We start from the raw sequence: 21,821 nt of genomic DNA, 5'->3' as shown, positions 1-21,821 counted from the left end.
CAACCATTTCTAATGGACAGAGGTATTACTGAAATGTGAATGCCGTTATAAAGTTATTAAAAGCCAAACCAAAAAGAAAAATATACCTTTATTACTTAAACAAAATTCTTAAATATAAACGAATGCCTTTTACATATACAATGCCCAAATCATGTTATTTAGCAAAGGTATAAAACATGATTTTCCCCATATGTAACTTGGTTCAGTCTAAATATGGACGCGCACCATTTTACCCAGTGTTGCCCCAAATGAGTAAAACAGAAAGGGGCGGGTAATTTGTACGTCAAGTAGATTTAGAATCAATAAGCAGCCATTGAATACAACGGTGAATCAAATAAAGAAGCACTTAAATTACATTTCATAGTCATTTAAATTATATATGCTTAAAACTTTATTGGTACATTTTTTAAAAGCCCTTGCCAAAACGAAAGAAAAGAATGGATGAATGAATACATACATCAATATTGATATTGAGTCTGTTTTTATGTTGCTATTTATAACCTCACCCAAAAAATAATCCTTGTTCTTAAATATTACACATGTCACATCAAAGCTAAGGACTGCCTAGAAGAATTTTTTTTATTTTTTTGGGGGGGGTGGTTGGTTTTTTTTGTATCTTTCCTCCCGTTCTTTAGAATGGTTTGTTCCAACCCGGAAAAAATCTAACGACAGTGCTGGTAACGTAAAGCGAAATGCGCGGTATATTTGTTTGACAGTGTGGGCAAGCCTCCAAAGCACGTTTTTTTTTTAATCGAGAGGAAGTCGCTGTTGTTCTTTAACTGGTAAAATAAAATATTACTAAACATAGAGGTTAAAAAGAACTCGTGAGCATGCACATGTTTCTTCTAGCTTAAATAACTTTGCACATATATAACGCTTTTAAATGTATATTTAATATTGATTTTGCAAAGAACAATATAGCTGTCAACGTTATCAGAACGTTATCGTGCTAAATTGTCGTCCTAATAAGTTATAATAACGTGTATATATTACCTGTTTTCAGTACTTTTGCAATGGAGAGAGAATGTGCAGAACTGTTGCCCTCTGTCTGCGCAGTTTTAGCAGATTCCAGGGAATCCGTGCCAGATGACACCTGTTTGGAAAAACTGCTGGACTGGTTCAAGGAGCAGACTGGCAAAGGTGAGCGCGGCAACACTGCAGCAGCAACAGCAACGGGCTGAAACAAGTACCTTAATCGAGTTTCAGTGGGATTGCCATACATTAACCAAAGACTGTTTGTTTTCCAGTTTTCTCAAATCGACACCCTTCATGCATGTGCACAGTAAAATGAATTTGTCAACAAAGGATTTTTTTAGGCTTCCCAGCTGTTAAGTGTGTTTGAGAACATTTTTCAAAGAAGCCTGGCCTTAACCAAAATTGTACATTGTTTTGTGCATTGCGCTCCTTTTTTTTTACCACTGTAACCCACTGCTCCCCAAAAGTGAAAATAATAGTATATTTTCATGTATATTGTCTACTTAAGATGATTTATTAATTGGTTTATGTGGATGTGTTTTAGTGCCAGGGCTGTCTCTTCTGCAGCAGAATCCATGTTTGACAGACTTGATAAGCTCTGTGCACAAGCTGAGGGATCTGGAGCCCAGCGTTCTCTCCTTCATCAGCAGGCTGGCTGGGCTGTTCGCTGCCTCTGAGGACGTTTTCTATTGCTTAGAGGTGGGATGACAAGCCCAGAGGGCAACTCTTGTTTAAACACCCTAGAACAGATTGTGGGCATTCTTTTAATTGAGGCAGCCTGAAGCCTGCTCAAAATCTAAATGCATGATATTGCAAATGCTGTTTTGTTTGTAGACTGTCAATAAATATCACAATAAAGATATCAAATTGAGAAATAGTAATGGAAAGTAATTATAGTACAGCTATGGCCACAAGTTTTACAACACCTAGACTTTTAGGATTGAGACATTATTAAAAAGCAAACAAACAACAACAAAAAAATGGAAGCATCATTTAGATCTTCTGAACATCATGCAATCAAATAAACTGCAAAATGGCATTGCAGAAGTGTGCTACATGTCATATAGTAGTACACTATGCTGGATTCTGAAGTGACACATATTTCAATTTTGGAAAACTACAAAGCGATATGTAATTCAATATGTTAACGTAACATTATTCAGCAGGTTTCATTCGACTTTATGATGCAAAATGGGTTAATTCTGTAGGGCATAGCTGCTTATCAGTTGGTACAACTGCAGACAGAACTTGTAAAGATACCACCATTTCATTTATAAGTTCTTGACCCCCCACCTAGAAAGAGGTTAAACAGGTACTAAATGTTTAAGTAATACGTTTCTTTGCATGTTCTGACATTTTCTATTGTAGCATCAGAGCATCTTGACAGAACTCTTTGATAACAGGGACTCCTGGCAGGATGCAACTGTGCGGTGTGGTTGGATCCATGGGTTACTGAGCATGCTTCGGCACTGGCCTGCCATGAAGTTCATCTTGAAGCATGGTAAGGGTTGCACACGGTCTGTTTCATTTTGAAATGTTAAGACAGCGTGTTCCTAATTGTTCTGCTTTACACCGTGTTGTGCTTCTTCAGAACGGATTCAGGTGATCTTTAAGCTGCAGAGGGACTCCAGCCTCTTTGTTGCTTCTGCAGCCAACCGGCTGTTGGCACACATACTAACATTCCCAAAGCTTCAAGAAGCCTCACCTGGCTCTGTGTATTGTGAATGGACAGAGTGCGTCAAGGAGATTGCTGGACATGTAGAAGACTCATTGGAGTCTGGCATTCCGCAGCATGTCCAGCAGTCCTTAAAGCTTGTGACTCTGGCTTTGGGAAACTGCCAGCCAGTGGTCATGGAAATGCTGTGGCAAAAGGTAGGCGGGCATGTGGAATCATTGCTGGAGAAGGATCCGAGCAACATGGCACAGAGATTGCTGGAACTGCTACTCGTCGCATCTAGGTAAATCAACATCAAGGTTTTCAATGATCAGTTGCATCTTGTTTTAAATAACACTTCAGAAATATATCGTTTGCACATTGTCTTATCTTTCGAACTGTGCTGTGTGGTAAAATCACCAGTCCAGTTTATTTTGTATGCAAATGATGCCTGGAGTCTTCAATGAGTTTAGGAAGAGCAGTAGTAGTATGTATCAGTTTTGTTAAATTAGGTTTGGGCTTTGTCAGGACTTAGATTTATAGAATGCAAATACCAGCTCCAGGGTTTGGCAAGTTCAGAAATGTAAATCACTGCAATTGGATTTCCAGGACCCCGCTGTTTAGCAGCGCAGACTCCCAGGTAGTTACTGTGATGAGTCTCATGCTGTGTTCTCTGACTCCAACACTTGCTATTCCGTTGGCTTCTGGAATTTTGAAACTTGAGAACTGGTAAGTACTGTTCCAGCAAAACTATGTTTAATTGCACTGTTTCTAAGTGTGTTCATTGTATGAGACGGTCCTAAATATATGGATGTGTGTTTAATTGTTTCAGTCCAGAAAGCTTAAGAATCAAGGCTCTAAGAGTGGTCCTTCACCCAATGGATTGTATACTAAAAGTCACTGACCAGCAGCCTCAAAATGCAGGTAAACCAAAAAAAAAAAAAACTAGGAAAGATTAAGCATAACTGTAAAGGTTTTGGTTGATATATTGCACTGGATATATGTTGTTCTTGTTTTATTTGTGTTTGTAGGCTTGCTGGATGAATTTGTTTGTAAGGAGTCCTTTATTGAAGATCAGCTGTCTAGAAAAACATCATGTATCTCTCTCCTGTGTCTCTCACTTTCTCATGCAGGGGAGCTAGCAGATGTGGTAAGTGTGATCTGAGCTTCATGTCATTTGGAGACAAACAAGTAATGAATTTTAGGATTGAACCGTGTTTATTGTGCTTAAAGTAGAACAGCAACTGAATTGTATAATTGGCGAAAAGTGAAGTGACTCCATCACAATACAGCTCCGTGCTTTTGTGCTTTTGTAGCCCTCTGCCTCTGTGGAGCTCTCATCCGGATCGTTGCTCAGCTCGGTTGTGGCAGTGTTGCAGTTGTGCATCGGTATTGCAGTTCCCACAACCCCTGCCTGTATCTGCCGACATCTGATTGGTTGTGTCAGGGTGCAGAGGTTTGCAGTGGACACGCTCGGGAGTCTTTCCAAGCAGGCAGGTAATACAGTTGTTAAGCAACTAATGAATGTGGTAGTCAGGCCTTTGTACTGTGGAGCCCACCTTTCCATACCCAGACATATGAAAGAGCATGTTTTCCTATCATTGAAAAGAAAAAAAAGATGTGTAAATAATTATATGTTAACTTTTTTTTTTTTTTTCTAAAGCACTAAAACAAACCTGTATGTTTTCTTTTGTTTTTTTATTTTTAGGAAGCACTGATTTTGTTGAGCAGGTATTCAACATTCTTCTAGAATACCTCATAAACCCAGACACAGAGTCTTCTGTAAGTGTTTCAAGTTTGTTTTTGTTTTTTTAAATGAAGTGTTTGTTACAACCGTGTCATTTTTATGGTCATGCCCCAGTGGGAAAATGCAGCAAACGTACTGATTCAGAAACGGTAAAAACAAAGAGGTGGTTTTATAGTCAGTTTTAGAAACAATCACAGGACTGTGGTAAAATGAACCACATAGCCTTGTCTCAAGAATGTCTGTAAGTTAATACATTGTGTGTAGGGTGTCTCTAATTGTATAAGAGATATCAGCGTGGGAAATTAGAAGAGAATCTGTGGGAAATGTGCAGTAGGAGGGACCCTACACACAGCACAGTAACATTATAACATTAAACATTTTATTTAAAAAATTCAATGGTAGATAAGCAAGAATTGTTCAATGTTTGATAAGCAAGAATTTTCACATATTCGCAATTTATTAATTTAATTAATTAATTTATTATTTGAAAATAAAGCAAGGAATTAAACTAAACACATATATATATATATATATATATATATTTTTTTTTAATTTTGCAGGTTCTAAAGAAAGTCATGCAAGCTATCTTGCAATGGTTTTCCCGCCATTCTGATCTACCAGTAGTGTGGCATTCTCTAAGCCAAGGTAAAACAAATCCCAACATGTAATGTTCCGCATCAAAACCGATAACAGGTTCTTTGCTTTACGATGTGCCAGTGCATCGTTCTGACATTTACTAGAAAAGGGGATTGCAAGCTGCTTTCTAATGCATACCTAAAGATACTAAAGCAAATTAAAACAGTAATAAAATGTGGAATTATTTAGAAAAAGGTAACATTTGTACCATTTCTCATGATACTGAACCAGGTTGCACGAATTGGCAAATCCTAGTACAAAACCCTTATAAAATTAGCCATAGTAAAATAGCACAGTGAAAGCTAGGTGAAGCACAGACAAGCATTGTAAAACCCAGAGAGGTATGGTAAATCATAAAAATATCCATGGCAAATCAGGGTAAAATCAGGGTAAACTATGGTAAATGTGTAGGGAAAAGCAGGGTTAAACTACAAGAAGAATGTGGTAAACTTTTTATGAGGGAGGAACTGTTATCTTAATCCGCACAGAGGAACATGCTTCATGGCTGCAGCTGGGGATTACTTGAAATCCGTTGCTTCTGTGGTATCCATCACCAGGTTGTTTCATTCTTCAAAACGTATTTTGGTTTGTATTATTTTTGGATCAGTTCTGATAGTTATTTTATCTGTTCAGATCTGTTTCCTGTCCTGAAGAAACGCCTCTGTGATGTGAGATGGGAAGTCAGGGACTCTGCCCTTGAGTTTCTAACACAGCTTACTTTAAATTTCCAAGGTGAGGCTGAAGCTTGTATTTTACTCTTTCAACACTGCAAACAGGGTGGTCTTCAGGTTATCTATCAGTGAAGTTACTAGAGCTGAACTATTCGACCGATATTAAATGGTAGGAGGCTCTTGCTAAGGTAGAGTTGGTTGTGAATACGAGTCTGACACTGCCTAAATTTTTCTAAAGCTCTCTCAGTTCTTGTCCTACAATCACGCAGCCACTCAGTAAGGACTCCTGACTTTGTCTCTGTGCCAGACTGAAAGATTTCTCTTTGATTCAGGGAAAACAGAGTTTCCACCAATCCTGTTGAGTTCTGGGATTCTGAAACTCCTTCTGGATTTGCTGTCAGACTCTGAGAGTTATGTTCGGGCAAGTGCTGTTACTGCCCTGGGACAGACTGCCTATATTACAAACAATAATGAAGAGACTCTCAACTCTGAGAGTGGCACAAGTGTGCAGGTAAAACATGTTTCAAACATTTCCACCATCCATAGGTTTTTATGAAGCTTAAATGCTACCTGTTTCATTATTAGACTTTCGTTGTTTCTTAGCTGCTGGATTTTATTCCTGTTCCTGGAATGTGTTGATATTACTAAAGTATGTGGTTCATATTTAGTAAAGAAACTGAAAAATCAAGAAAAGCTGATAAAATACCTTATTTTAATGTTATAGAAACGTTCCATTATTTCTATTCACTAAGAACATATGAACCTGCTTGTGTTGTGATTATTAACTAATAAACTGCACTTCCAATCTTTTTTTTCAGGAGGACATTGCCTCACGGTTAGTTGACATTTTAGCCCAGGACACAGAGGGGTTCCCACGGAGGGCTGTGGTCAAGGTGTTTGCAGACTGGCTAAAGCAGCACTCCCGTCTGACAATACAGAATTTTGAAGAGTCTGCAGCCAGTGTGCTGAAGTACGGGAGCAATGACTTAGACTGGGAAGTAAAAATCCACAGCTTGGAGATGGCTGAAGTTTGTATCAATCAAACACTATCAAAATCTAGTTTATCATCTTGCCCTTATGCAGTTATTCAATCGGAAAACTCCAAAAACGAAAAACTTACAGAATCCCTTCAGAAGCTGTGCAGCCTTAAAATATTTGAAGTTCTGCTCGCTGGACTGTATGACTGTGACCGGCCTGTTGCGCAGAAGGCATGCACAATTCTAATCTCCTTGAAGCAGGTCGTTTTGGAAGACAGGGAGGCCCTAGATCTTAAAGGACTCACATGGGCTCCAGATATTTTAAGTAAATGCTTTTCAAAACACAGTAAAATGGCAGTCTGTGGAGAAACCAATCCAAGTTTACAAGCAGGGGGCAATCTTGTTGAGATTTTGTCTATTCTGGATTTGGAGACAATGCAACAAACCTTAGAGAGGAGCAGTGACTACATAGAAAACAGTCCTCGCTCCCTCCTGCAAGATATTCTGGCTGCAACTGAAACCACAGAGGACAACGCTATAGACTGCTATTAAACTTCATTTAATTAATTCCATGGAACTAAGAAAAACTGTTTTGCAGTATATGTTATTAAAATGAAAATAAACACATGAATGTAAATAGTGCCATTTTAGTAACTGGACTACTTATTTATAAAACAAAAAATAAATGCGTCTTATACTATATTTGGTTATCAATATCTGCATGAAACCACCATCTTAGGACTATAGGAATACATTCTCCATGGGTAATTTGTTGCTACATAGGAGGGGCTCCGGCCCGTGAACATGCAGAACACTTCCAGAGGTGCCTTCCGCCTCCGAGACTCGACAAGCGACTAAATCATGTGCAGTGTTTATATTAACTATAGCTGCACAAGAACAGTTGTTAATGCATTTATAATTTACGCCCCGGGGGATTACGCAATTAAATGCCCAGGTAATTATGCACATAAAATGTATCACCATGCATAGGCGTGTAATATTAAACAATATTGCCAATAACCGAGAAGGACAGGGAAACATGCTGGATCACACTGAGGATCAAGGGAACATTGATCGACTTTGCCAACGACAAAGGTCCCACACTGCAAATATATCAGCAAAAGAGAGTAGTACATATTGTTTGCTTTGCTTTGTACACTGTGAAGGTGGCACCTGATGCGATCCAGAGCGCTATGTAATAGCTAGCTGAAAGCAAAGGAATTATCACAATTGAGTATTGAGCTACACATTACATATGTTCATATTACACTTACACTATTTTAAATAAAATGCTTTACCAGTAAGTGTCTTAAAAAAGGATTGGTTAAAAAAAATATATTTTTTCAAACTTTTTGAAAACCAATTGACTTTCTTTTTCAAGTGTTTCGGAAAGTCACTGCGCAGTCTGTCACATCTACTGTGAGTATGTCTTGTGTTGGTTTGCATAAGTCTGCTTCGTAGACTACCTTCCAGAAAATGCAATGCAGAGAACGACTGAAGAAGCTATACGTCTGTATTTTGTCCATCTTCAGAGAGTACTATAGTACACAGGTGTGCCCGTGCCTTTCATTTTCTTTTTTAGCACGGCTTGTGACAGTGGCTCTCCTGTTTGGTAGTGCCCACCGATTGCAGCAATGGTGCGTCTGTCATAGACCCAGTTTGACATAAATTGGGAAGGAAACCCCATGGCACCCCAATCAATTTTATTGCTGCCAGAGGCTCCTTCGTAAGGTACGGTAGACAGCGTGTGTTGCAAAGTATGGCCAAACTGGAAACAAAGGAGGGTTATTACAGAAGGTGAAAACATACAAAGTGCATTTACATGGTCATCTTTCTGTTTTTCGTGTGTCATGTTTCAATATGAATATGCCTTGGTGTATTCAGGGTCCTGTCTTTTTGTGAGCACATTGGATAAGCTACACTGTCTTCAACATGAGCTATTCAGACTGGCAGATCACTCCAATAGACCTACACATTCATTAACACAACACAGTATCTGCGCAGAATGATCTCCGTGAATGCACCCAGGGTGTCGACCTCAGAATTACATCAGAGAAGGGGTGGAGCCAATAGGTGAGATTTAGTTACACAAATACAGCAGGGATTTAACGGAACAGAAAACTCCTGGTTAGAGATAAACAGATTTAAAAACAAGACTGCAGAAAACTTATACATGGAAATGAGCCATCCAGGCACTGGTTTGCTGCTTCGGGCGAGAATAAGGGTCCAAGAAAAAGGAGGCAATGTGGATCTCTGAGGGAAAATAGCAAGACATAATTACACCGGACAGCATTGTAAACTGAAAATATGGAGGTTGTGAGGTGTTTAAACAAGCGCAACACCACCATGCCCTTTCCCCAGGGCTAACACACTGACAAACCCTTTACTCACATGCTAAAGAATGTCAGATTCTATCAGCATGTGTGCCGACTGCAGCAAACACTGCGATTGGACTGCCAAAATTCACCAAGAAGCACAATCTAGCACCATCAAACGCAATGAAAAAGTAAAATTCAGCTGAAAACTGATAAAGTTTTATGTTGATTAAACAGTGATGCTTATTTAACAAGCAATACAGAACATGTGTAAATCAACTGATCCTGTAACAAAGCAATTAAGCAACAAGATTTGGGTTTGAGTGTTTCAGAATGTGCATGTTTAAACTTGGCACTCCCAGCCCCAACACACATTAAATTGTAATTATGAGATGGAGAAACCTAATATATCTACAGTTCATATCAGACCCTTAATCATTCTCAATTCATTCTGAACACTTGTTTTAAATACATTACATGAGAGGAAAGTTTAAACTATTGAAGAGGGGGTTAGAGTAAAGCTTCACTTTGAAGTTTAACAAAGAACTCATTCTGCAGATTTTAAGATGACAATAACATCTCTTCAATTGCAATGTTGCACGCTGGGCTACATCAAGATTACAGGGGAAAAGAAAAGACTCCAGTCTGAGTTATTTGGCATTTTATTCAGAAAAAATATATTTTCCCACAGTAAGCTGACATTGAATTAGTTTGTTTAATAAACACATTATTGAAATATGTTGGTATATTTACTAAAGTTAATTTGCATATTTAGCTTTGCTCTTATGTGTTCTGAATGACAAAATAAACTAGCTGGCACTCCTTATGAATACAAAAGATGGTAATCTTGAATGATTGCCTTTTGAGCTATGTTATGTTGCCAGCACTAAGACTACACTGAAACACTTACCTACCAGATAAGAAAAAAAAAACCCATACTGTTCCAGGTGAAAGTAAAGTCTAAATTCTTCATCTGAAATACTGAAAAAGACTGTTGTTAAAGGTGAATGTTTATAAAATATATAATATATAGTACATAGATATCACAGTACTGTGTGGGCAAACTCCTTGCTTGGAGAACAGTTATGTAGAACTGGGGCTTTATGTTATTGCTAAATGTGGTGGTTGCATGAATCATGGTGCAAGTACTCAAATATAACTCATAGAATTTTGCACTTTGTGTTTAATTATCTTCATACGTGCCAGGCGCGATAGGATAGGTCATGTTATGAATGAATTCAAGCATGCCCCACACCGCCTATGCTCTCTTTGCCATATTTGAGGGCAGGGAGAACTCAACATGGTTCTTACAACCCAAAATCCCAGCTTACACACATACAACCACACATGCATTTCCATGCCACTTGCTAAAGAAAAGAAAAACAACACAGGTTATAAGATTACAACACTATGCTATGCATTTACCAGAATGTATCAATGTTTAACCCACATTCTCTGTGCATAACTTTCCATATTAGCATTAAGGTAGCCAAAAGGGAATCTACCCACCCACACCCACTTACACTACAGGGGTCTTACCTGAGTTTTCTGATCTCCTCAATGACAGCGATGTTGTCATGATGTCCGGAGCATGCCCTGCTGGCCCTGGCAGCCCCTCCATGCTGCTCTTGTCAGTCAGCAAGATGGAGAAGCCTGAGGTGGCATCTAGCACATTGTTCCAAACAGAGACATTGTTAGGAGAAGAGTCTATTGTGATTTGACTTCATGGTGACGGCTATAAAAGCAGGGTTAACCACTGTGCCAATGCTTCTTGTATCAAGGTTCAGTTACTAACCTGAGCCTGGTGGTTAGGTTTCCCAGCAGTTGATTGATCTCATTAAAGCGACGTCTCCTCTCTATACACCACAACTTAATCTCTAAAGTTCATTTGTAAACTGCCTAAGGGGCAGGGGCATATATATACAGCTCTGGAAAAAATTAAGAGACCACTGCAAAATTATCAGTTTCTCTGGTTTTACTATTTATAGGTATGTGTTTGGGTAAAATGAACATTTTTGTTTATTCTATAAACTACTGACAACATTTCTCCCAAATTCCAAATAAAAATATTGTCATTTAGAGCATTTATTTGCAGAAAATGACAACTGGTCAAAATAACAAAAAAGATGCAGTGTTGTCAGACCTCGAATAATGCAAAGAAAATAAGTTCATATTCATTTTTAAACAACACAATACTAATGTTTTAACTTAGGAAGAGTTCAGAAATCAATATTTGGTGGAATAACCCTGATTTTCAAGCACAGCTTTCATGCGTCTTGGCATGCTCTCTTTCACATTGATGTTGGGTGACTTTATGCCACTCCTGGCGCAAAAATTCAAGCAGCTCGGCTTTGTTTGATGGCTTGTGACCATCCATCTTCCTATTGATCACATTCCAGAGGTTTTCAATGGGGTTCGGGTCTGGAGATTGGGCTGGCCATGACAGGGTCTTGATCTGGTGGTCCTCCATCCACACCTTGATTGACCTGGCTGTGTGGCATGGAGCATTGTCCTGCTGGAAAAACCAATCCTAAGAGTTGGGGAACATTGCCAGAGCAGAAGGAAGCAAGTTTTCTTCCAGGACAACCTTGTACTTGGCTTGATTCATGCCAAAGCTGCCCGATTCCAGCCTTGCTGAAGCACCCCCAGATCATCACCGATCCTCCACCACATTTCACAGTGGGTGCGAGACACTGTGGCTTGTAGGCCTCTCCAGGTCTCCGTCTAACCATTAGACGACCAGGTGTTGGGCAAAGCTGAAAATTGAACTCATCTGGGGGTGCTTCAGCAAGGCTGGAATCGGGCAGATTTGTCTTTGTGAAGAGCGCATGAATCAAGTCAAGTACAAGGTTGTCCTGGAAGAAAACTCGACAAGCCCCTGAAACATCTTAATTGTAATGCTGTAATCCAGCATATGATGTATTATACATTTCAACGGAAAAAAGAAACATTCTAAAATGTTGCATGTTAGCATGTAACAATAGACGGCACTACAAATCCTGCCATTCATTTCTCACAGTACACTGCAATAGGGTGATCTGTGGCCTACTAACACCCCAAAGAATCATCGCAATAAAGTTGACATACAGCTCTGGTCTTTACTGCCTGTGACATACTGTGGAAATTTGAATCGCTATTAGCACCCCGATCTCATCATTCTTCTCTCCTCACACACTGGTACGGTAAGCGCAATTAGAACTGAAATAACAACGGGTAATAGAATTAATGCATTGTGTGCTGAATGGGCAAGCTTTTTTGGGGGGAGTGTCAAGCAATCTTCACACGTATAATGACTCCCTGCAACAGTTGCTTGCTACACGACTGTTCTATGTTTTAGCTACCCTTTCGCTCAAATATTAAGGCAGTCTATATGCACTGCCTGCAGCAGCTGGAGGTTATGGGACGGTACAATATTCCAAAAGTGTAATACTAGAATTGATGCGCGGTTCCTTTTAGAATGTGTAGGAGGAGAAAGGCAGTGTCGCAGTTAGTATTTGGAATGCTTTGACGGTGACGCAGTCAGCTTGTATAATGATTCCCTCATTGTTTGTCTTTCAGTGCATGTTTTAAAATTTTTTTGCACGGACACAGTTCATCCCAGCCAGGACTCCGGCATGTCTCTTTCTCGCAGAATCTGTTCCATCCAAGTCAGTGACGTCAGCCTGAAACCGCCCAATGTTGTCCCCTAGGAAACTCAATATAGATGAGTTTTTTAATCGCTGATGAGAACCCATTTCTGACCTACAGGTAGTACCGTTTTATCAACTATAGTTTATTTACCCATTTGTTCTATTGTGTGTGCTGCATGCATGATGTTTATTTCTTTACTTTGAAATAGGGAAAGCTTATATCGGTAATTCATTATTTATTTTACTTCAGAACAGCAAAGTATTTAGTTACGAGTCTGACAAGTACTGACTTCGTGGACAGGATGACAATTTTATTTAATTGATTTTACTCTTTAAAATATATATTTTAAGCCACTTTGTTAATGTGTGTGTGTATATATATATATATATATATATATATATATATATATATATATATATATATAGCTCGTTTTAATATGTGCAAATGACCTGCTGTAACTGCCTGAAACGAGTGCAGCTCTATTTATTCTCCAATTGCCTCTCAATTGTGCTCTGCTCTAATACAAAATTAGCGAACGTTGCTGTTTGCGGAGTTCACAAACAAAGGCTGCCTTATTCACTGATACAACAAGGGGTCTGTTCCTGGTACAGTGCAATCGCAGCGCAGACACAGTGCAGACTGTCTGTCAATCTCCATCACCCTTTGCACCTAGTCGATTGCTGCTGTTACACTTTCTTTGAACATTGGGCTGCCACGGTTGCTGCTGTATTGACTTTCCATAGCAGACTGTAACTAGCTAAAAGTTAAATTCAAGGTGTACTTGGTCCCCCTCAAATCACAAACATGCTTTAATTTAAACTGTAGTCTAGTTCATAGTGCAATGTCTTTCAAATAGTAAGGCATCTAAACAGAAGAAGAAGAAGAAGTTGCTAGTACATGTATATTGGGTTGCTGATCTCAACAATAATTCTTCAAGCGTCTGTATTTACCCACTAAGTGGTTAGACAAGGTGACTAGTGACAAAAATAAATTGGAAGATCACTGACAAAAGACAATTTTTTTGGTTAAGCCTTTTGATGCCAGTAACAGTAAGGGACACATTGTCAAGTGCAATCACTTTTACAATTACAGCATTCATCCCTAAAGTGACAAGATGGCCTCTGTTGTTTGAGGCACTCGTGATGTGATTAGATTGCTTTTCAGCTAAAGGAAGTCTAGAGGAAGAAAAGGTGGCGATACGGGACTCCTGATTTATATTAGTGCAGTTCTGGAAACCGTAGCTGATTGGGGTTTGTCATTACCAGTGCTCTGCTATTGTATTACTTTAGTCACACTGGTAGTTAGTGTTGGGATAATTTTTGTATCATGATTATCATCTGAAAAATGACCATGATAATGGATTTTATCGTGATAATTCATTTTGGTGTTTTGAGACTTTAAAATTGCAGCAGCAATGCTTTACTTTGAAAAACTTAAAAACTTTCCAAAAATGTATATTGTTTTTTTTTTTTTTTGTCTTAGTGCCCCCCCCCCCTTTAAGTCTAAGCTACTCTTAGAGCTTAGCTTACACTCATGCTTAGTATTTTCTGTAATCTTTACATTCACAAGAATTGAACTTAAAGCTTTATACGCTCAATAATGGCATGTTTTTGTTACTCATTTAACATAAGTGCATGAAATCGAGGATCACGAAAGGTACTGTTAGAATTACAGTGAAATTGACACATCTCTGCAAGACCCGACTTGCTTGTCCACTTACTGTTTTATCATGGGAGGACCACTCTCCTGCGGAGTAAACAGACCATCAAGACATGACAACACAGGTTGAAAGGAGGACACTGTGACCCACTAAAGCTGTCCCTAAACCTTTTATTAGGTACAAGCCCAACTTTAAGGTCTTCTAGTCTTGGTAGATCTTTTGCAGACAGCATTAAACTCTACAGCTTCCTGCTTCTCAAGAAATCTCCCTATCATTGCTGCTGTGGAACCCCAACGATTACAGACATCCTACACAAATAATAATTGTGGCTAATTATTATATTATTGTTATGTATTTATTGTTTACAGCTATATGTATATTTATAAAATGGGCCAGCAATGTTTGCCTCTTTTCTAAAATGTAAAAATAAACGGCTAATGTTACAAAACTAGTAAAACAAGTTGGGTGCATAGTTCATATTCTACGTTGTTTACTTTCATTTTGAAACGACGACAACAAAATGTAATAGACTTCATAATTCTGTTCATTTAAACATTTGCAGCAATAATTCATATACGTCTTTTTTTTTTTGTTGCTGCATTTCAGAGTACCTTACATATTTAAAAAAGTGTATATTTCTACCTTTGCACAATATCACCTTGAAACAAATGTGACAAACAGTTGGCCTGTTTCAGTTTTCTTCACATTCATTCCAAAATACTGCCAGACAACCCATTTTGTATTTTTGGAACAATTTTTACTTTGTACCCATCCTGAAAATGTATATATTTATATATAAATGCATATATGTATTTGTCCCCATCCTGAAAATGTACACACACACTACTATATGTATAATATATATTACATATATATATATATATATATATATATATATATATATATATTATATATATATATATATATATATATATATATATGTGTGTGTGTGTATGTAGATGTAAATATTAGGGTTGGAGTTGGCTTCAAACACTACTTTGCGACGTCATGAGATCCGCTTTTCCAGCTTCGATGAAACTACAATTTTTTTTTTGGCATATTTAGTGGATGTATGTTATTGTGAACTGTTACCAACAGAGCTATACATAATTGAATCAACAGTGGCAGATCGGTAGAGTTTGCTTTCTCCTTCAGGTGGCATCAGAAGACACCCACACAGAATGCTGCAGCACAGACATGGTGAGGAGTTCTATCTTGGCCCCCGGGCTCTGAAAGAGGCTCTTGTCTCGACAAAGCCCTGCCTGAAGGAGCTGTATGACAGCACCTTCTGCAGTGCAGAGAAATGCTTCTTATCAGAGGCGTACAATCCCAATAGGACGCTCTTCCAGACTCTGCTGATAAGGACGGCTTTTGACTGGCTTGTAAGTCGCCCGGAAGCTCCAGAGGACTTTGAGACGTTCTACAGCTCCACTTGCAGGAGGCCGTGCAGCTCTTACAGGAAAACTGCTTATCTGCAGCCCATAGGTAGCTCACTAAACAGAGTCAAACCAATAGGAAATCAACGTGTTTGTGTACATAAACTTTAATGAATAACTGACATATATGTATTTGTTGTAAGGTAAACTTTATTCCAGCACAAACTATGCAAAATAAAATAAAAATGAGAAAAGATACCTTTCTAAACAGTAGAAATAGAAAAGGTATTATTCCTAGCTGCCCATAGTTGCCCTGCCTCCCATTCACGGTATTTTGGCAGGTGTTTCTATACCTAAAATGAAGTTAACTTTTTTAGATTTGATTGATGCAGGGGACGGGGCACCGCTGCTGTTGTTTCTAGATACTCTGAAATCCTATGCAGAGGCTTTCTTCTCTGGGCTTGAAGTGAAGCTGCTTCCATCAATACCCTCATCTTCCATTAACTGCCACTTCAGGCACAACCCCAATTCACAGACCCTCCAGCTTCACACAGGTATGGCAGCACAAGATGAATCCTTTTACGATCCTTCTCTCTTCAAAAGGTAAAACATGCTTTTTTATGTTTAATGCAATAGCATTTGGTCCTCGCTGCTTTTAAACAACTGCTGTTTTAATTCAGTATTATGGCAAGAGTAGTCCTACATGTTATTTACATCTGTGGTCATCTAGCTAACCAGCAACTTCACTGTAAGAGGTCTTTTTCCCTGTGAAATCTCACTGTGTTGTACTGGCACCAGGTGGAATCCTGAAACACTTGAAGAAGGTCAAACCAGCGGACGCATTCTGTGTCCTGGGCCTCACCTTTCTTGACCTGTACCCCTGCGACACGTGGAACTATACATTTGGAAAGAGTACAGCGGAGCAGGGTAAGTGTATTTTTTGCTTTCTTCTGAAACGACAGCGCATCTGTATAGCGAATATCATTGTTTGTCAAAGCAAAGGTCCATGAGGGATCAAAATGAGACTTCTAGTACGGTGTTGCATATTTGGAACGGAAAGATTTTTATTTTTTTTAGGAGAAATAGTACAAATTAAATTCCATTTAAACTAGTAGTCCAGTTACAAAATTTAGTCAACAGAAGGCGCTCTAATTATTTTTTTTTTTGTTGTTGTTGCAATCTGAGTATTCAGCCAATGCTGGTCACCATTCCAAGCACCGACCAGACCTTACCTTCCTTAGTTCCTGAGAGATGATGAGATCCTCGGGGCTGTAGGTGCGCTCCTAAATTGTTGGAATGTTATTTTTGTTTTTGTAGCTGTGGGAGTTTGCAGCTTTGCCAGATTTGTTGGAACACATTCAGAGAAATACTGTCAAAGGCATGAACAGAGCAATGAAGCCCAAGATAATTGCAACAAGAGTCAGCTGGGGGCTTTCACTGTGACCAATGTGCTGCAGTGCTGCAAGGTGAGAGAAGAGAACCTGCAAGAAAGAATGAACGACCACCAATCCTGTCTGCCTTAGAATACTACCACCACAAGCATTCAATATACTCTGCTCCCCCTTTAACGCTGCAGCTGGGAGCTACAGTTTAGACTTAGTGTTCTGTAACAAGCTGTGTGCTACAACAAGAAGTGGTATTGCATGATGACATGTTTCCTATGTACAGTATACCATACAGCACTGGGGAGGCGAATCAGCTGACAGTGCTGACATAAGTGTTTTCAGTGCCTGGCAAACAATCAAACAGTCTGTTGGTACTGTGAGCTGTGAAAGCCATTTAAAAGAAGACTGTTACATAAACAAAATGCATTGTGTGTTTCAGGGAGAGAAAGGATTAATCTCCACTCACACTGATTGGCCATTGTAACTAACTTGTATCTCTGCCACTGAATTACAGGCATACATTATCAGGGCTCTCGTTTGTGGAGATACAGTTCTAGACCTACACTATTGTGTATCTTATTTCACAGTGATGGGATAGTAAGAATGGCCAAGCTCAGCAGACTTTGCATAGCCCTGTGTTTCTGCTTGTGAATGTTATAGCTAACCAAGTTTTGTTTAAAAAACTATGCTATTTCAAAACTAAAAGCAAAACGACTCAGGATGGGAATTTAAAAAGTTAAGATAATTTGCTATTGTTTTTCACCTCACGTTTACAAACAAAGACACAAACTTTGCACTGCAGCAAAGTCTTAGCAAGAGGTGTATTCCAGTTGAAATCCCTTTGGTTTGACTTGTTCCCTTCTCAGCAGTGTTGAGTATGCAGCAAATGGAATGCCTTGCACTGCTGATTTTCGCCATGTTTAAAAGTAGTATTTGCAGGCTTGACTCCACACATGCCTGTTATTCTAGGTACTTTGTGTAACTGTGTTTCTGAAGCAGCGTGTCTTTGCATCACATCCAAGGTCCTGAGTCATGAGGTCGGGCACCTGGTTGGCATGGGGAACTGCAGGTGGCTGCGGTGTGCAATGCAGGGAGGCACAAGCCAAGACCAAGTTTTTCTGAGGCCCATGGACCTCTGCCCAGTCTGTCTGAGGAAGCTTCAATATGCCCTTGGATTCACTCTAGTTGAGCGCTATAAGGTGGGGTTTCAGTTCATTGTAAAGATAATTTTGTTTTCTGCAAGTATACGCTTCAATCCAATGCAAGAGGATATTGCCTCCCCCCCTTCTCAAAACAAAACAGCCCCAAGCTTAAATTTCTCTGGTTTGTAAAACAGGACCAAGACAGTTACTGCCAAAGTTGCTAATAATAACAACACAAACATAATAAAATGCAGACGATGAGCCAAGAAGACATTAGATGTAGTTTAAATGCTAACACAGTAATTACATCCATGTGTTGTTTTCTTTTCTAAAATGAAGAATTTCGTTTTTTTATTGTTGTTGTTGACGATGCTGTTGTAAATGGCGCATGTCAGTGTGCTGCAAAATATAGTTTGAGAAATACCTCAGTTTCTCCACCTGTTTAAATGGATTTCTTTAAAAGGGATAATCATCTACAGGTTTCTAACATTTAATTTCTTACGTGTTATACCCTATTAAATGTGTGTTCTGGCTTACTAACTATTCCAAAATTGCGTCTGAAAAGACTCCTAAGGTAGATAGTTGAAAAGTAAGCCTGCCAAATAATTATCTGAACAGAAACAGCAGCAGCATTAAACAGGTAAACAATTAACAAGTTACAAGTGCATTACAATATAGATCCCAGATTATATTGTTCTCTGTCCTATACAGAAACTACAAACCTGGGCAAGAGCCATCTCTTCCACTTGGGGGGTCAAGGATTCTGTCGGCAGAGCAGCTTCCGAGGACCACTTCCTGTTCAGCACATACTCTGATGTGTCCTGCGAGAACCATTCCGAGCCTCTGTCATGCACTCCAGAACCAACCAGAGCAGACACAGGCAGCCAGGTACTCTCCATCGGCCAGGAGCTGCAGCTCGATGGACCACCCAGCACTGCTGGCACCTCCTCGTCCAGAACCAGCAGGCCTCAGGAGACTGAGGGGGAGTTGGCTGAGACCCACCTGTTCACAGACCTCCTTAAAGAGTATGTGGCTTGGCTAGGGGCCTGTGTCGCAGCCTTGGAGAGAAAGCCTTCGGAGGACGAGGTCTCCCAGATGGACGGTTTTGTGGACGTTCTGCCCGCTTACAGTGGCTTTACAGAGTGGGCCCCTGCCGTCAAGAGCGTTTACGAGGCTCCTAAAGATGAAAGGCGGCTGAAAAAGTTCATCAGGGAGAAGCTTTCCACTCTACGTCGGAAGCTGAGCACCAGGAACCTGTTAAAAACAAACTCCTACCCTCTGGATGAAAGTGCTGAAGACTGACTAACTAACTGGCTGCCAGGGGCCCCTCATTTTGCTGTTTGCTCAGTCTCGCTTCTGTACTCCTTAAAGTATTTAATCCAGCCATTGCTGGGCTTGAAATGTAGATACAGACTGAACTCATGCATGAATCCAAAAGTCAGCACTGTTTTGCTACGTGGCTTCCAGTTTGGCTCAGAGGACTAATAACCCGAAATCCTGCCACTACTTTCCTGAGCTCGGACCCCCAGGACAAGTCCTTTCACCCCCCCACCCCCTGTATAATTGCGCACAGTGAGAGGTCAGGTTTGGCAGTAAGCACTATAGTCAGAATCTAAAGTATGGGAGAAATAAAATCTGTTACATTTGAATGCCTTTATCCCTGAAAGCTGCATCAGAGTGTTATTACTGTACCTAAGAAACATATGACCAAGGCACAGGAACCGAAATTTAAAAAAACAATGGGACAATTACAGTAGTGTAAAAAGCAAATAGAATTACTGTTATGCAACAATATCCGTAAACAGGAAGAGATCTCTAGACACTAAATTCAGATTACACTATGTAACACAGTTTTTGTTCCTGGGTAGTAAGTGTTATTTCCTAATTGCTTATGCCTCAAAAGTATAGAAAATGGCTATTATTCCCCACAGACTTTGCCTTTGTGACCAGGACAGTGATATTTCAAAATATCACTATTTCCAAAGGGAAAACGGGCAAATGTGTGTCTTTTTGTTTACATAAAGTCAGAAAAAAACAACATATGAATCCAAATTAACATGTATTTATACTAAAGTAATACAGAAATGTACTGTATTTACAGTATAATCGTAAATCTTGAAAAACTACTCACTTCTAAATCTTTTGTAGTCATTTTTGTATTACTTTAGTATAAATACATGTTAATTTGGATTCATATGTTGTTTTTTTCTGACTTTATGTGAAGGAAAAGTCACACATTTGCCCGTTTTCCCATTGGAAATAGTGATATTTTGAAATATCACTGTCCTGGTCACAAAAGCAAAGTTTGTGGGGAATAATAGCCATTTTCTATACTTTTGAGGCATAAGCAATTAGGAAATGACACTTACTACCCAGGAACAAAAAAAAAAAAATCTGATTTGAAGTTCTCTGCCCAACAATTGGTTGGTCAATCCACAAGGCACTTAAAACTGAGTACTTTCTTGCTATTTGCTAAGAGTGGAACGTTAAACTGGATTTCATTTTTGTGAATGTGGGTCACAGCTGTTCCCTATGCGCCGATAGCTGGTTATTTCAACCCCTGACTAATTAAATTCAGCCTGAAGGAAGCGTTGGGATAACAGGAGTCATGAGATTTTGCTCAAATAACACACAGGCCATATTGATATAAAAAGGGCTCCCTTTTATCAGTCCAGAATACAAGAAATGTTTCATTTTAGGATAATCAATTGGACGGGATTATGCATTTCCAGCCTGTTCTCCACTGAAGGTTCCAAAACAAAACCAAAAAACATGCATCTTAAAATGAGACACAGTCTCAAACTGACCTGGACTTAAAGACCTAGCTAAATCAGTTACCTTTAATAAAAAGGTGTCAGAAAGATGTTGGTTTTTTCTGTATGCACCAAACAGCAGTGGAGAAATCTATTGTATGCAGCACCAACACCCCCCAAATCACAGTCTTCCAAGTTATTATCCACCAGACAACATTTTTAAGATTATTTAAATTTTTTTAGTTCTTTTCTGGAGTTACTGAAATGAAAATTTTCTACATTTTTTTTTTTTTTTACAGCTAGGCAATTAACAATCCACAGCGAGTTGATAAGCAGTAACTCTGTGGTTTAATGTGGATCCAAGATCGGTTATCCAGAGCTTATATAACGTATACCTCATTGTATATTTAAAATACATGGTGGTTCCCTGTGGATGCAGCCATAGACCCAGAGCCATGGTCGTATGTGCCTCAGTGCTGCAGACACCATTTAGAAATACTCCCTCAAACACCCCCCAGGTGGCAGCACGAAATTAAGTACAGCTGTGCCTCACAGTAGCTGTATAAATGCATTCCTAATCTCAACCTTAAACTTAAATCAGAACACAAAGAAACTGGGGAGTATTCCTGCGACTTCTTCTGGAAACAGATCTTAAAACGGTTACCGTTTTTCCTGGAACTCAAGAACATTGTTATGTACTCCCCTTGCTACAAGCTTGCTCCTTTGGGGGTAAAAAAAAAAACACCAAGGCTTTTTCTCTAGTGTGCCACTCATGCGCATTAGACATGGCGATTATCAGTCCTCCCACCATGGCCTTTAACATTCTTTTCTAAATAGATACTCTGCAGCAGGAAGTTACATGCTGCCTTGAAAAAGAAGAAAAAAACACATTTCAAATAA

At 39.3% G+C, this 21,821-nt stretch overlaps 2 protein-coding genes across 4 annotated transcripts; both read left to right on the top strand.

Moving 5' to 3' along the window:
- The first annotated feature begins 709 nt into the window (after positions 1 to 709).
- On the top strand, positions 710 to 7,305 carry brat1 (BRCA1-associated ATM activator 1). The gene is made up of 14 exons (XM_041229177.1): positions 710 to 782; positions 1,004 to 1,140; positions 1,520 to 1,674; positions 2,344 to 2,476; positions 2,567 to 2,933; positions 3,239 to 3,358; positions 3,462 to 3,553; positions 3,661 to 3,779; positions 3,946 to 4,126; positions 4,338 to 4,411; positions 4,937 to 5,021; positions 5,646 to 5,744; positions 6,016 to 6,194; positions 6,502 to 7,305. Exons 2-14 carry the CDS (start codon positions 1,014 to 1,016, stop codon positions 7,210 to 7,212), a joined length of 2,442 nt encoding a protein of 813 aa, XP_041085111.1. The 5' UTR covers positions 710 to 782; positions 1,004 to 1,013; the 3' UTR covers positions 7,213 to 7,305.
- A 5,164-nt stretch (positions 7,306 to 12,469) lies between these two features.
- On the top strand, positions 12,470 to 19,825 carry LOC121301057 (archaemetzincin-1-like). 3 transcript variants are annotated; one of them, XM_041230157.1, is made up of 7 exons: positions 12,470 to 12,722; positions 15,421 to 15,750; positions 16,019 to 16,195; positions 16,440 to 16,568; positions 16,959 to 17,107; positions 18,049 to 18,225; positions 18,880 to 19,825. In XM_041230157.1, exons 2-7 carry the CDS (start codon positions 15,447 to 15,449, stop codon positions 19,468 to 19,470), a joined length of 1,527 nt encoding a protein of 508 aa, XP_041086091.1. In that variant the 5' UTR covers positions 12,470 to 12,722; positions 15,421 to 15,446; the 3' UTR covers positions 19,471 to 19,825. The 3 variants fall into 3 exon arrangements, with proteins under 3 accessions (XP_041086091.1, XP_041086094.1, XP_041086093.1); XM_041230160.1 differs by having other exon boundaries at positions 12,471 to 12,722; positions 15,421 to 15,465; XM_041230159.1 differs by lacking the exon at positions 12,470 to 12,722 and having other exon boundaries at positions 15,226 to 15,750.
- Positions 19,826 to 21,821: the final 1,996 nt, after the last annotated feature.

The sequence above is a fragment of the Polyodon spathula genome, chromosome 26 (assembly GCF_017654505.1).
Source record: "Polyodon spathula isolate WHYD16114869_AA chromosome 26, ASM1765450v1, whole genome shotgun sequence".
NCBI lineage: Eukaryota > Metazoa > Chordata > Actinopteri > Acipenseriformes > Polyodontidae > Polyodon > Polyodon spathula.
This window is presented reverse-complemented; position numbering and strand designations above follow the sequence as displayed.